The sequence below is a fragment of the Diabrotica undecimpunctata genome, chromosome 2 (genome assembly GCF_040954645.1).
Source record: "Diabrotica undecimpunctata isolate CICGRU chromosome 2, icDiaUnde3, whole genome shotgun sequence".
NCBI lineage: Eukaryota > Metazoa > Arthropoda > Insecta > Coleoptera > Chrysomelidae > Diabrotica > Diabrotica undecimpunctata.
This window is the reverse complement of record NC_092804.1, coordinates 153,299,283-153,314,668: the sequence shown is the minus strand read 5'-3', so window position 1 is coordinate 153,314,668 and position 15,386 is coordinate 153,299,283. Positions and strand designations below refer to the sequence as shown.

The following is a 15,386-nucleotide window of genomic DNA, read 5'->3' as shown; positions in this document are numbered from 1 at the left end:
TGGATACCTAATTTTTTGTACCACCTTAATGTTTTTCTGTCACAGGGATAATATGCATTCATTTGGTCCTGGTGGTCTACTCCGCCCATCTGCATATTGTAATGAAAAATTGGTTTAGGTTTTGTTTTGGTACAATGTCTTTTATCTGCAAACTCGACCATTTCGTTTTCATGTTCATTAGATAAATATAGAACATCTCTTTTGTCTCTCTATTTGCCGACCAACAGGTTGTGAGAATACACTGCACATGTTTCACCCTTTTTAAGTTTTTTAGAAATAAGTTTCGTGGGATTATTAATTCTTTTTGAATTCAGCGTTCCAGTGCAATAAGTCTTGCGCTTAGTTAGCTGGTTGGCTAGGTCAAAAGATTTATAGAAATTGTCTAAGTATATAGAATGGCCAGCATCTAAATAGTTTTTCAGAAGTTCCAAAACCACCTTTGTAGTATGACCTTTTCCTCTAATATGATCTGAAGCCCCGGTATAATCCAAAGTTTTCAGAATTGTGCCACCCGGTTCTGTTAACATATATAATTTAATTCCGTACTTATGGCGTTTGTTCTTTACATACTACCTAAACACCAAACGACCTCGCCATAGCACCATGGATTCGTTGAGTGATAGATTTTTCCCAGGATAGTAGAGGGCAGACATCTTGTTAAAAACATTTATAATTGGCCTTATTTTATATAATCGATCCTGGGTTGCTTGTCCGGGTATGTCTCTATTAAAGTGTAAACACCTCATTACCAGCAAAAATCGATCACGACTCATGTGTTGTGAAAAACAATTCAAATTAAATAATGGGTGGTTTTTCCAATAATCTTGGAGGCGATTCAACTGTATTGTACCTGTGTGTAACACTAGTCCAATAAATGTTAACATTTCTTGAAAAGTTACATTTTTCCACCTACTAATTCGAGATTTTTCCAAAGCACCGTGAGACAGGAAAACATCATCTGCGTAAGTATTAGTTTTTTCTACTATGTGGCCTACAATTTGGTCATCAAGTATTGCTCTGAAGTAGTATATGGGTTCATTTCCCGGTATTGCTTGTAATAGCTCGTTAGTTTTAGAAAATGGAATATCTAACATACGCATAGGAACTTCCGACCACTTTGGAATGGTACTTGCTGTGGTTTCAGCAAGAGTTGTGCCTACTGCAGGATTCGCAGCTGCAGCCAGATCTGTAACAACGGGAACTTGATGTTGTCCTTGTGTAGTCGACAAAACTGCTCCTGTAACAAAATTTATATTAAGTTTTTGAAAAACTAATTAAAAAAATTTTTGAACACTACATAAATATATAATACTACAGTAGCCACTTTTAGAACTAAACAAAATTATGAATTTTACTACCCAAATAAATATGAAATTAATCCTACCTGATTCATTCACTGTCTAACTCGTCATTACTTGACTCATCGTCGAGTTCAAAATTGTCATCGTCATCACTAAAATATGTTTCATCATCACTCGATTCTTCCAATAGTTGTAATAGTTCCTTATCAGTGAGTTGTTTAGGATTTTTACACACTAATTTGAGTTTTTTAATGCCCGACGGCCCTGCATTACTATCATCCATAGTACTCTATCTACGAAAAACAAAATCCGAAACGAACGAACTTTTTAGAAGTTCCGATATGTACGCTACACGCTCGTCAACGTACGTCTACCTTGAACTAGCGCTCAGTTCCTACTGGCAAGGAAAGTGATAATCATCATAATGTGCGTGCATATGGATCCGTATGGATTTTCCCATAGCGACATATGCATCCGAAACGTGGACCTTAAAGAAAGCGGATAAAAATAAACTGGCCGCTTTTGAAATGTGGGTATACCACCACATGTTGAGAATATCCTGGATTGATCATCGCACTAACGTACGCTGGGTAGATCAAACAAAAATACTGATTAACTAAGGGTTACATGAAGCCGAACAAATAGCCCAGGACAGAGAAGGATGGAGAGAAATCGTGAAAAAACTGTAAGGGCCTGATGAAATCAGTCACCACATCCCAAAAGGGATTAGGACTGAGGAGGAGGATATGGATCCGTGCCACGCGCACTGTCTGAAAACTCAGTCTGACACGGATCCGTGCCATGCGCAGTGAAAGGGTTAAGAATGAGATACGGTCACCTGCACGAAATGTGTCATAAAGAGAGTCATCGATAACGAGAAATAAACAAACAACACGCTGAGGCTATTTGCGCTGTCAAAGCGTTTTTAATATTTCGTTTTATAGTACATATTATACAAACATATTAAATAACTACAGTAATAAAAAACATTGTGTTGAGTATTTAATTACATTCTTTAGTTGTGTGAAAGCAATCTTGACGATGTTGACAAATTAATGGAATTGTTTACGTTTTGCTATAAAAATTTACTTTTTATTGACGAAATTATTGAAACTACCGTATCGGCTAAACGATGTTTCGGTTAAGGGAGGTTTTACTGTATATCACATGTTCTTTATGTGTAGGTGTCTTGTTTCGAGATAGTGATTTTCGTTATAAAATTTTTCGATTGAGTAGAACAACTTTAAATATTTTTTAGAGTTTCATGTCAAATCACATTTTGAGTATAGCTAGTTACCTATGATTTGTAGTAAAATAAAAGTTTCATATTTTCAAATACCCATATACACCGGATTTTACTTGACTAAATTGATCTTTACACAGAGATTTTTTCATTTTCTGTATGTAAAAAAACAAAACTCGTACTCGTCTTGAAAATAAAGGTCTGATATCATTTTAGAAGTCAACCAGAGTGGTCTGTTCCACATCAAACCAAGTTGAAATATACCCAAATATTTAACACAACCGATAGGACGCGTACAGGATTTTTGTCAGGAGCACAAGCTAGGAATGTCATGGTACAAACAAAATTACCACAAAATATTTTGGCTGTAATTTGGTAAGTATCTTTTTTATATATATGGCATTTTGTGACATTATTTGAAAATGCAGACATTATCGAAGATGACATGTAATCATATTGTTCTCTTCAACTGTCTACGGTCACTCTCTCAGCTTTGATATTGTCTGCTGCACGTGCAGTCGACATGTTAGGAACAGCAAATTCCGGAACATGGCGTATAAATTTTGAGTACATTTCTTTTAGGTTTTCTATTTTTATGTTTATGTTTTTTATCCTTATATCTCTTTTTAATATTACTAATTATTTTAACGATTTTGACTTCATTATTATCAATACTATCATTACTCAATTATTTTTAGCTAATTAATTGTGATGATTTTAGGGCGTTATCGGATATGGACGCCGATGGCCGCTTAGGGTGTGAAGAATTCGTCTTGGCAATGCACTTATGCGAACAGGCATCGTTAGGACATGCACCGCCTTCAAGATTACCACCGGACCTTATACCTCCTTCCTTTAGAAGAACTAGAACAACATCAATTTCTAGTCAAGGAAGTGCTCCACCAGATCAAGATCCAGCTTCCACTTTATTACAAAGTAAGAATATTTAAAATTAATATTAGTAGACTTTAATTTGTTTTTCATTTGTAATGAGTTTGTTCCAACTGCTTGAAAAATTACCCACAAACGGACATCTACACATTTATTAGTCAATGATAGGACCTATTAAACTAGGACGATTTATCAAATCGTCTCAGGCCAAAAAAACACATCAATTATAATAATATACAGGGTGTACTAAGAAAAGTCTGATTTCAACTTTTACATCTATTTCTTTTTATCGTTTTCCACTTTTTCGTTTACCATCTTTTCCTCCCATCAATATTTTCTTTGAATTCCTATGTGAATCCATTCGGTAAACTTGTTCCAACCGGCGCAATCTTAGAGCTCGGCTTATTATACAATACTATCACCTCTATGTTCGTTTTTGTGCTCCATGAATCGCCGTTATATTTGGTTCCATCATATATACAGCATCTTTTCAATTGTTGTATATTTTTCTTACTTAATATCAAACTGTAACTACATATTGCAAATTACGCCTGGCTGGATTATTATTCTGTAAATCTCCTCTTTATTTTCCTATAGATATTAGCTTAGATGCCACCATTTTACGTAGTGTGCTCATTGCCTTACTTCCCTTTGCAATTCGTTTCTCCAGTTCCATATCGTCATCTACTTATTACTGTCACTCCCAGAGATTCAAATTGCTAATAATAATAATTTTGTTTTATCGTCTGGATGGTTTTTGTACACATAATGCTTTTAAAAGTATAGACCACTTCTTTGACTACAAAGAATTATTGTAAATAAAGTTGTTTAATGACTTTATATGTTTTATAGATTCATTTGAAGACAAACGAAAAGAAAACTTTGAAAAGGGACAAGCGGAACTAGAACGTAGAAGAAAAACATTGTTAGATCAACAACGACAAGAAAGGGAGGAGCGCGAAAGGAAAGAAAGGGAGGAGCAGGATAAGAAAGAAAAAGCGAGACAAGAAGCAGAAAGAAAACGACTAGATGAACTAGAAAAACAAATGAGAGACCAGCAGGAGAAAGAAAGGTTGATTGAAGAAGAAAAGAAAAGGCAGGCGGAACAGAGAGAAGCCGCGAGGAAAGAAATGGAAAGGCAAAGACAATTAGAATGGGAAAAGCAGAGGTAGGTGTTAACTATTTAGAAATTGTCTCATTTTTACGTCTATACTAAAACAATTTTTAATTGAAGGCGATTAATTGGCAACATCGCACTTAACGAAGCACTTATTTATAACTTTGCAACAAAATCATATTCCACTTATCATTTTTACAGAGGCGTACCAAAAAAAATTTTAAGTATTTATTTGAACACAAAAGTAATTACGTAAAAATTAAATCTAAAATTTTCACCTTAAAATTTAATTTACACTTAAGATACAATATGTTCCTTCATTAAATTTATATGTTAATTACTGTAAATTAATCTTAATTTATGTGTTTTTAATCCAATCTAATATATAATAATAATTGCCAAATTTCTCTTTGTTTATTGTATCGCCCTAATGGGTTAATACTATAAAAATAATAAACTTACCCCAAATTTACTTTACTTGCCTTAATACTATTTTAAATGTAATAAGAAAGTCTATTTAATAAAAGGAAAGACAGTTAAGATTTGATTTCACGTATAGTGCGTCTGTGTATCCGCTTATACATATTTCACCTTAAAAGGGATCTTCGGAGCGGTTATTCACAAACGCTCTGAACGTGAAAATAATCTTTTTTGTCATAATTTTCACTTTCAGATAAAATTTTTAGTTGCAGTAGAGCGTCGAAAATTCGACGTGCGAAGGGATATATTTCCGTAAAAAGTTTGTTTCAGATACACCAACAGACAGCCCCTATTTGTCTTTCACATAGAAAATTTCTATATTACACAAACCCATAGATACACACGTGTAATAGAAAGTTTATATTTTACATATACCAACAAACTGCTCCCTATTTCACATATGTTCATAGAAAGTTTCCATTTTTTCTTACAAAGTTTCTCTTTTCCATACATCAATAGACAGCCCTTATTTCAAATAAAAAGTTTCTCAAACACATCAACAGATATTAGACACGTACACATAAAGTTTGTATTTCACATACAATAACAGACAGCTCCCATTTCACATTCCGTTCTACAGTTGTTATTACATACTAAAGTATTGATTGATATGTGATAGATGTTGGGTCAAATGTTCCCCTAAAAATGTCCCATGGGCTTGTACTCTAACACACTAAAAGACAGCTCCTGTTTCACATATGTGCACAGAATATTTCTAGTTCACATATACCAACAGACAGCTCGTATTTCAAATACGTTCATAAAGAGTTTCTACTTGACATACTCCAACAGAATGACTCTATTTAGCATAATTTCATAGAAAATTTCTATATTATACAATCCCATAGCTACAGCTTTTAACATACGTTCATAGGAAGTTTCTATTTCACATAGATGAACAGCCGCTCTATTTCACGTTATGTTCATAGGAAGTTTTCATTTTTTCATACAGTTTACATTTCCCATACACCAATAGCAGCTCTTATTTCAAATAGAAAGTTTCTCAGATACAACAGTAGATAGCTCCTATTTCACATACGAGTAGCAGCAGCCTTTAATAGAAAAAAAAATGAGGGAAAACCTATGTTGCGCAGGAGACTTATTGTCACTTAATAATTTTAAAGTTACTTGTTTTTCTACAAAGAAAACACTATGATTTACCAAACATCTCTTATGAACAATCATTCTATCTACATTTGCTAATTTTTCAAAGTTCTTACTTGTTTTATACATGTAAATAACATCACAAATACTAATGACATTCTACTTTTCTGTATTAGTTTGTCTTTTTGTAATACCGTATTTTCGGAGGTGATTTTAAAGTTCATTATCTTAAAGTTCATATTTCTCAACAGCTTGAGAAATATTATTAACAGTAGATACACTTAGTTTTAAGACTACTGCAACACACTAAATATATAAGAAAACATTGTAATACAAAATTATATATTCTAAATTCTTTAACTTACCTCTTTAGTAAAAAACGTCATTATTTCTTGTTCAAAATAATATATTAAAGCTTATTAGTTATTATCAGCTTTCTACAGACTATTCAGTTGTTTTTAGCATAGCACAATCACAATACACAATAATAATTAGTTTTTAAAGCTATTAAGCTAAATTTGATATGTATTTGTAAATACAATTTATTAATATGGAATATATTGTGATTCAAATTGTGTAAGAAATCAAAACATAAACAAAATTCTTACTCAAAAAAACTGTCATTGAAATTTTAAGTATTCCCGTATCAGTGGCGTACGATTGTCTAATCTATTTAATTAAAATTATTATTTTGTGGAGTATTAAACTTAAACAGTTATTTTATAAAATTTATACTATTAATAATAACAAATGTTTTTGGTTATTTAATCAATATAATTCTAAAATTTTTCAATATAATTATGATTATATTTTTCTAATTATTATACCATGTTGACGCCTATGAAAGATTAAGCAGTTCCGTATGGGTGTCGTATTATTAGCTATGCTAGGAAAATTTTAAATTTGAAGGTTGATGTTCTGAAAATTTTAAATACAAGTGATGTCACTTTGTATAAATCAAGACGTGCAACGTTTTTACTTTGAAAAATGGTATATTCTGTTATTTTGTGCAGGTTCTGTTTGTCCCAAGAACTATTTTTGTACTTTACTGACGTTGTAAATTATTTTTTGTTACAGAAATCTAAAATCAGTAATGCATTTTTTTTATTTAACTATTAGGTTAAAAGATTTTGCAAAGTTTTAATCCTATAGTAAACTTATTTCTGTACCTATATACTAAGATATAAGTATAATTTAAGATTTTTTTAAAAAGATTGCAGGAGTTGCAGAATCAACGGCAAAGAGAACAAGAGACTGTTTTAAAACTAAAAGCTAGAAACCAAAGCCTTACCATTGAACTTACCACCCTTAATGATCAGGTGAAAGAATTATCCCAAAAAATATGTGATACGCGGATGGGAGTTTCGAGTGTTAAAACAACAATCGACGGAATGCGTTCAACCAGAGATTCGCAGATGCAGGAAATGTCGCAATTGAAAAATAAGTTGAAAGAACAGAATGCTAAGCTACTGGCCTTATCACAGGAGAAGATTAAACTTGATGCCAAGAACAAAGCCAACACTCAGGATACAGAACAAGCAAGGTTGGCATTTGAAAATAAAGATGTTACTATTAAGAATCTCAAAACCAAGGTAAGTTTTTCATAATATAGTAGATAAAATTATTATACGGATTACGGTTATCATGATAAGTTTTAAAACGAAAAAGTATCAACATATTTATTTTTCAAAATATTCCCCTTGAAGATTAACCCCTTCGCTACCAGGCTTAAAGATGATTGCACGGTATTATATCAGATTTAGCGAAAAATACAACTTTTTTTAAAACATTGTTTTGCGTAGTCCGTTTAAATTTTTGGTGCCTTGAAGAGCATTTTTTATTATTTAAAAAAGTATTAATTTACCATAGGCGCCGCACTAAGGGACAACCCATATAAAAACAAAAATTATAAATAAATAAAAAATGCCTGCCTTGCATTAGAACTGTTAACATTTTTGTTATTTACGAGTATTTTGGATACGATTCCATATTTTTGTGTTAGTTTTACACATTTTTATACAAAAGCTTATTGATCAGTGGCGCAGAAATGAGAAATAAAACAAAATAAAATCATTTTTCAAATGTTTCATAAAGACAAGAAATAAACAAATTTTTTAATACAAATAAAAAATCACAATCTTCTCACAAAATAATCTTACTCCAACAATGTTTTCAAGTTATTTATTCATAGCCATGAATTTCATTGAAATGCTCATTGGAATAAAAAGATGGAAAATCAGGACACATCGTGCAAAAATTTGATGTTAGTTTCCTTTTCTTCTCATGTGCGTAACATACTTTACAACACTTTCTCTTTCATCTTATTCCTTCTTCTTTTGACTGAGAAGTCATAATGAGCTTATGAGATTTTTCTTTAGCCGAATTCTTATAAGCTATTTTCAGTTTTTGGTAAGACGGTGAATGTTTTTCAAGTAAATCATTCACTATAAAACTATAATACTATAAAACGTTTTTGCATTTAGTACCATGCGTTGGATCATATAAAAACCCACTTTTTTGAACCACGTGTAACTTTTTCTAGTAATATCGTAGGGCTCAATATCTTGATCTATAGCATCCACTGCTCCCATATGTTGGTTGTAGTGTTTAACCACTTCAGGTTTTAGTACTGATATATTTATGCTGGTTCTAGCTTGATAACGTTCTTTTTCGATAAATGCTGCTGTAAGTTTTATAGTTAGTACATACACGTCCCTTTTATCTTTGAAACGTACCGTCGGAATGTCTCCCTTTCTAATAAAACAAGATTGAAATGTCTCAAGTGGAATTTGAGTGAGCTCTTTTGGCACTCCCCTGTTGACACGAGTCGTACCGCTAACATTTCGTCGAAGAAGAAAATCCGCTAGGCGTAATGACATGTACCAGTTATCAAGGATAATTTCTCTTCCCTCATCCAACAAAGTTTGAAACAAGTAAACGACAACCTTTTCTGACATAGTTAGATGCTTTGTATTAGGGATATGGTCTATTGTATAACTGTCCTTTCCAATATACAATGAAAAATTAAAAGTGTAGCCACGAAACTGGGATCACTGGAACAGAGACAAAAAAGTTTTCGAGTCAAAACGCAACCTTTTGGTTTTTATAAACTGTCTGAAATGAAGGCGTCCCTTATATAATAGTAGGCATTCATATATCGCCATGATTTATTTCTCCCGGGTTTATTAGATTTATACAGTTTTCTCTGAGATAAGCAAAAAACATTGATAATCGTGTTAGAGGTCTTCCTTTCACAAATGCATTCGGAGAGCTGAATCGTATTGAGAAGAACTTGTTTCGACTCATGACTTCGTAAGAAAATATTTTTGGCCCAGAAAATAAGAAATCTCGACTCCAGTAGTCCAGTAGTCACTTACTCTTGGGAAGTCTACTATATATATATATATATATATATATATATATATATATATATATATATATATATATATATATATATATATATATATAATGTCTTGAAATAATTTTCAGTATTTTTCATTTCATTTATTTCTACTGCTGAATGCACCACATTGTAAAGTAATTTCGGGTGTATCAAATTTGATGTTCTGCAGTCCTAAAAGGTAAAAAAAAAAGATATTCAAATAATTCAAAAGTATTTACCGTAAAAGGGTCTAATACAAAACTAAAGTCTCCCATGGTAACTAGTTGCTGTTCTTCATCGTTAGAGATACTGCTCTAGCTATCATTTTCATCTAATGAATCGTTATCGGAAGGTAGGTACTCCGACTCCGAGTCTTGGAATGGTTCATCACACTTGAAGTATCACTCATTTTTGTCTATTTCTGGCCGACTCACGTTTACGAACCCGAAAGACTACGTGCAACCATCGAACAGGAATCCAGAGTTGAGAGTTTATAGATCGAGAGCTGACGGACGATTTAGGCATATTTGAAGTTGTAGGTAGTATTTAGAAATGGAAAATTCAAATTGGTACAACTTGGCTGAAGAATATTGGGGCTTTATCAAACCTTAACTTTTTAATGTTGTTCTGAAAATATTCTATTGTGGCGTTTTAATATCATTGACTCAATAATGGGAATTAACCACATTTTCAGTTAAAAATACAATAATTTGATTCGATTTCCACTTCGGAAATCTAAACGTCAAAATAAACGTATTTTAAACTGAAATTGTGGTTAATTCCCATTAAACATGGTAAATGATAAATAATTTTTTTCTTAAAAAATGTTTTTGGGGCATTTCGAAAATTTAATATCTTTTAGTTTAGTATTCAATAAAATATAAAATACATAAGCCAGATCCTTTTAAAATTTGGCCCCCGATGCTCTTAAAATCCAATGTTAATTTCGAATTAACAGCTTATTATAAGTAAAAACCACACTTAATAAATGACAGCCTAAATGAACTTAGTTTTTGAACCATTATCATATTGTATTTCTTGGCTGTTCTATTGAAGATATGTGTTAATCTTTGGAGTTCGTCTTCTGTCTTGGCGATTAATGCAGCGTCGTCTGCATAACATAATATTTGGATTTCTTTGTTCCCCATTCTGTAACCATGACCTTTACGTACTGCTTGTATTATTTCGTCCATTATTATATTAAAGAGAAGTGGGCTTAACGAGTCACCCTGTCTGACTCCGCCTTGTACTGGTATACACTGTGTTAGTTTTCCATTTATTTTCGCCTGTATTCCAAGATCTTCGGGATCTGAATCCTTGTTGTTTATCTGATAAAGTTGTTAGTTTATTGATTTTGTTGGTTAGGACTTTTGTGGTAAGCTTAAGTGCGGTGTTCAGTAGATGTATACCTCTATAATTATTGGGGTCTTCTTTATCTCCTTTCTTGAACATTGGTATCATTATGCTGTTTCTCCATGCGTCTGGTATCTTGCAGTGCAATATTAGTTTTTGTATATGTTTTGCCATCTCTAGGGTTATACTTTTTCCTCCGTGTTTTAGAAGCTCGTTGGTTATTCCGTCTGGTCCTGGTGACTTTCTATTTTTGAGTGAATTTATGGCTATTTCTATTTCCTGAAAACTGATTTCTATTTCGTGTCTTAATTCAGGTACGTTATTGTGTTGATTATTATTTTCCTTTCCTGTAAACAATTATCTTTCCCATTCGTTTGCTGGTATGTTATTGTATTCCTTCAATTCTGCCATTTGTGTAGGTCACAAATTTACAAATAATTTTAAAAATAAAATTGTCATGGGACAACTTTTTGCATACTTACTAAATAATTACACAATTTACTTATTGTAATATTATTCCAGATTGTAATTAAATGGTTGGTAAAGTTGCACTGCAGTCCAGGTTGGTCCTCGATTTAGTGTTGAAATTTTCATACTCCTATAAATATTGATCAGAACTGCAGATTCCAGGTCTCGGTTTATAAATTACAACATCTTCAATACATGTATTAACATTTTTTTATTTATTTACTTTTATTTGACAGTATCTTACAGAAACATGTAATTGGAAGTTAAGAAACAGGTTTCTTAGAGAAATTTGTGATTCAATTTTTCAAAATACATAATTCAAAACTGTAGTTGTAGAAATGCAAAGTGAATATACATCTGCATTCCCAATATTTTGTGTATTATTGAATTTATAGATTATTTATCTTTCCTATCGATTCTAGGTAGACGATATGCAAGTAGAAATAGATAGCAAAATGGCGGACATCGAAAATAACAATACTCAATTAAAAGACCTTCAAACCGAACTTAAAAATCTAGTAAATGAATGCGAACAGCTCTATTCTGTATACGAAGTAAAAAGAAATACCATTTTGGATATGAAAAGTTCTAGTAAAACTAATGAAATGAACGCGTGGCAAACTACAGATGCTTGGGGATCAAATGACAATGAAACCACCTCTGACTGGCCTGTTGATAATTGGGCTGCCTCTACGGATGTATCGACTTTGCCTGGTCTCGTGAAATACAGAGCATTGTACGAATTTGTTGCAAGAAATAATGATGAAATATCCTTCCAACCCGGTGATATAATAAATGTATGTACATTTGTTATACGGTGTATGGTATGTTTTATTATATTTTTATGTTTGCAGGTACCCAAAGAACAAACTGGAGAACCTGGATGGCTTGCGGGCGAAATACGAGGTCATACTGGTTGGTTTCCCGAAGCGTATGTGGAACCTGTTGATGGCATAGGTGTAAGAGATGATTCTGCATTTAGTCAAACAACTACTAGCATTGAAGAGACTGAAGCAACACGATTAGAGTAAGTAATAATTAGACTTCGACAAATATGCAAATAAAAATGTAGAAAATATGCGCATAAATATGCACGTGTTTACCCGAAAATAAGCAAATATTTTACAAAATATGCATACAAATAAATAAAAAAATCGTAAAATAGTAACAATTTTATTTAAAAAAAAAAAATGTACATAACTAAATATTTCCTACTATTCATTAAGATTTACATTTATTTTAAGTAACTACATCATTTTTAAGTATGAATAAACTTATTTAGAATTATGGTAACAATAAATGACCAAGTGGTGTTCAAAATTTTCTAACAAAACTTGTGGCTTCTGTCTGAGTACATATATTTATATATGGAAAAACTTCGTTCAACATCAACTGATGTAACGGGAGCATTTTTCAAACTAACCAAAACGTTTGGTTCTAAATTAATTGTTTCCGAAATATTTCCAGCTAGAACACTAACTACTTCAGAAAGAATATGGTAACCTTTATTTTTTTCCATAGTAGCTTCAAATTTTTTTAAAATATCTTTTCCAATATTACCTCTAACGTTCCGACAACATGACGCAAATTCTTTTATTAATGCTGTACTTTCGAACAATGACAGTTTTGGTGATTCTAACTGAGTAATTGTTTTTTGAACAAAACTAAAATTTGATTTTATAATTTCATCTGTTAACGTATCAATTATGTTCTTTATTTTAACAAAATGATCTGCATAAAAATTAGCTGCTTCTAACCATGTTCCCCATCGCGTTAAAATAGGTTGTGGTGGAAGAGGAATGTTAGGTAGCATTTCTTTATAAAGTTGAATTCTTATAGGAGATTTAAGAAATACTTTTTTGACACTGGATATCATGGTATTTACAAGAGGAAACTTTTTTCGTATTTCCTCTGCAACTCTGTTTAATCCATGCGCTACACAAGTAACATGTATTAAATCTGGGAAAAATATTTTTAAATTTTGTCCTGCTTTCACCATATAAGGAGCAGCATCCGATAAAATAAGCAGTAATTTATTAGAAGGAATAGTTGTCGGAAGAAAAAAAGTTGCTAATGTTTCTTGTATAAAACGCGAAATTGTTAAAGCATTTGTTTTCTCAAGTTGCTGGCATGAAATAAGATGAGATTTTGGTAAGGTATCTTCTTTAAGAACACCAATCAATAAATGAGCAATATACTTTCCTGAGGAATCAGTGGTTTCGTCTACAGATATGTAAAAATAATTATCTGCAATTTCTTCCTTAATATTAATTAACACCGACGAGTATAGCCCGTTCACATTATTTCTTCTTAGAGACCGATCACTTGGAACATTAAGTTTGCAATATTTTTTTAGAAACGAACTAAAATTTACATTTGCTAATTTTGAAAGCGGTATGTTTGCAGACACTAATGCGCGACACAAGTCTTCATTAAAAGTTTCTTGCTCATCTAATTTTTTTGAAGTAGATTGGAAACATTTAGCCATTGAAGTTTGATGTTTTCCTCCTATTTTTCCTTTTTTTGCAATGTGTGAAGCAGTTCTCACATGTTGGTCTATCTGAAATTTCTTCTCACATGCTATCTATAAATAAAAATAAAAACCTTTATTTTAACCCAACCTTTAAAATATAAAAATATACAAGGTGTTTTTGGTTAATCAAATAACTGGTTTGGAAAAAAAACACTCGCTAAGTGTTTTAAATGCAGTATTAATCTACAAATTAGTTTTTGTTACTAACCATTAGTACATCATATAACTTATTTTAAAATTCAACAAAAGTTTTTTTTTTGTTAATTCAATTACAATAAAAATAATTTTGTTTTAGAATAGCTGACTTCATAAAAAAAAGTAAAGGTGAAAAATTTTTCTAAATACACACCATTGTATTGTACCATGGACAATTTTTTCTCACTAAAGGAAGCTATTTTTCATTTAAAAACAACCTACGAGTACTAAATTTTAAGTAAATACGTTTATTGGTTTTAAAGTTATTGTTGTTATTAACTAAAAGAATTTAATTTTTTTAAATTTTAACACCCTGTATCTCGAAAAGTAAATAAGTTTGACCCCTCATTAACTATATCGTTTTGTTCAATTTTTCGAGAAGTATCTACAGTCAAACGTTGTAAGTGTCATTTGGAAACACCCTGTATGTATGAAATATTAGATATTTAATAGAAAATATTAGATACTTACAATTTTGCCACAGACTGAACAGTAGATTTTTCCCATATCCATAGACAGCTCTTTATAAGGTTTAATCCAAGTTGAAGCACTGGTTGTTTTAGGCATTATAAAATCACAATCTTCCTTTTTGTTTCGCACAACGAGTGTTTACGCTTTGAATATCAAAACAAAAATGATTTACAAATCTGAGCATCAAATTAGAAATGTTTAGGTACCTAATTCAATAAACTGGGAGATTTTGGAAAATCCCTAAATTAGGAACAAAACTATTAGCCGTTTACCTGCTGTTAAGATACAATAAATTGTAGATAGATTTGGGGATTAGATCATAAAATGCAAATGAGCGAACCCTTAGCGATTATCCAATAACTGAATGCCTCAGTGACCGAGACTTTCTAAGAATGTTGAGGGCTACTTAAATTGATCTTCTTTGAAATTGTAAATGTTTTGTACCTGTAGAGATTACGTACTTAGATCATTTCTTGATTAAAATGACTACAAAATTTTATACAAGAATTGAAATAAATTGGTATGTTTAAAAATTTTCAAATACAGTATAAAAATCTGAACTTTTATGCACTTTATGCAAACTTTTATACAAATATGCCAAAATATGAAATATTTGCATAAAATATGCACAATATGCAAAATATGCAATATGCATATTTGCCGAGGTCTAGTAATAATATTAGTGCTATTCCATTAGTCCATTTGAGCCAGAGATAACATGATATTTTATGTATATTTTGTATATTTGTTTATTTAAATAGGCAAACTTAATATATTATAATAATAATAAATATATTAAGTTTGATTAAAAGCTTAATAGCTGTTTTCTATTCTAATGCTAACCCTAT

At 31.5% G+C, this 15,386-nt stretch overlaps 1 protein-coding gene across 4 annotated transcripts in view; it reads left to right on the top strand.

The window, feature by feature from the left end:
* Dap160 (dynamin associated protein 160) overlaps nt 1-15,386 on the top strand; it is an 82,763-nt gene that overhangs the window by 9,462 nt on the left and 57,915 nt on the right. For all 4 annotated transcript variants that reach the window (XM_072523764.1, XM_072523762.1, XM_072523763.1 and 1 more), the window contains exons 5-10: nt 2,761-2,919; nt 3,266-3,480; nt 4,288-4,603; nt 7,350-7,728; nt 11,762-12,136; nt 12,194-12,366. In XM_072523764.1, coding sequence (XP_072379865.1) covers nt 2,761-2,919; nt 3,266-3,480; nt 4,288-4,603; nt 7,350-7,728; nt 11,762-12,136; nt 12,194-12,366 — 1,617 coding nt within the window. The remainder of the gene's footprint in view (nt 1-2,760; nt 2,920-3,265; nt 3,481-4,287; nt 4,604-7,349; nt 7,729-11,761; nt 12,137-12,193; nt 12,367-15,386) is intronic.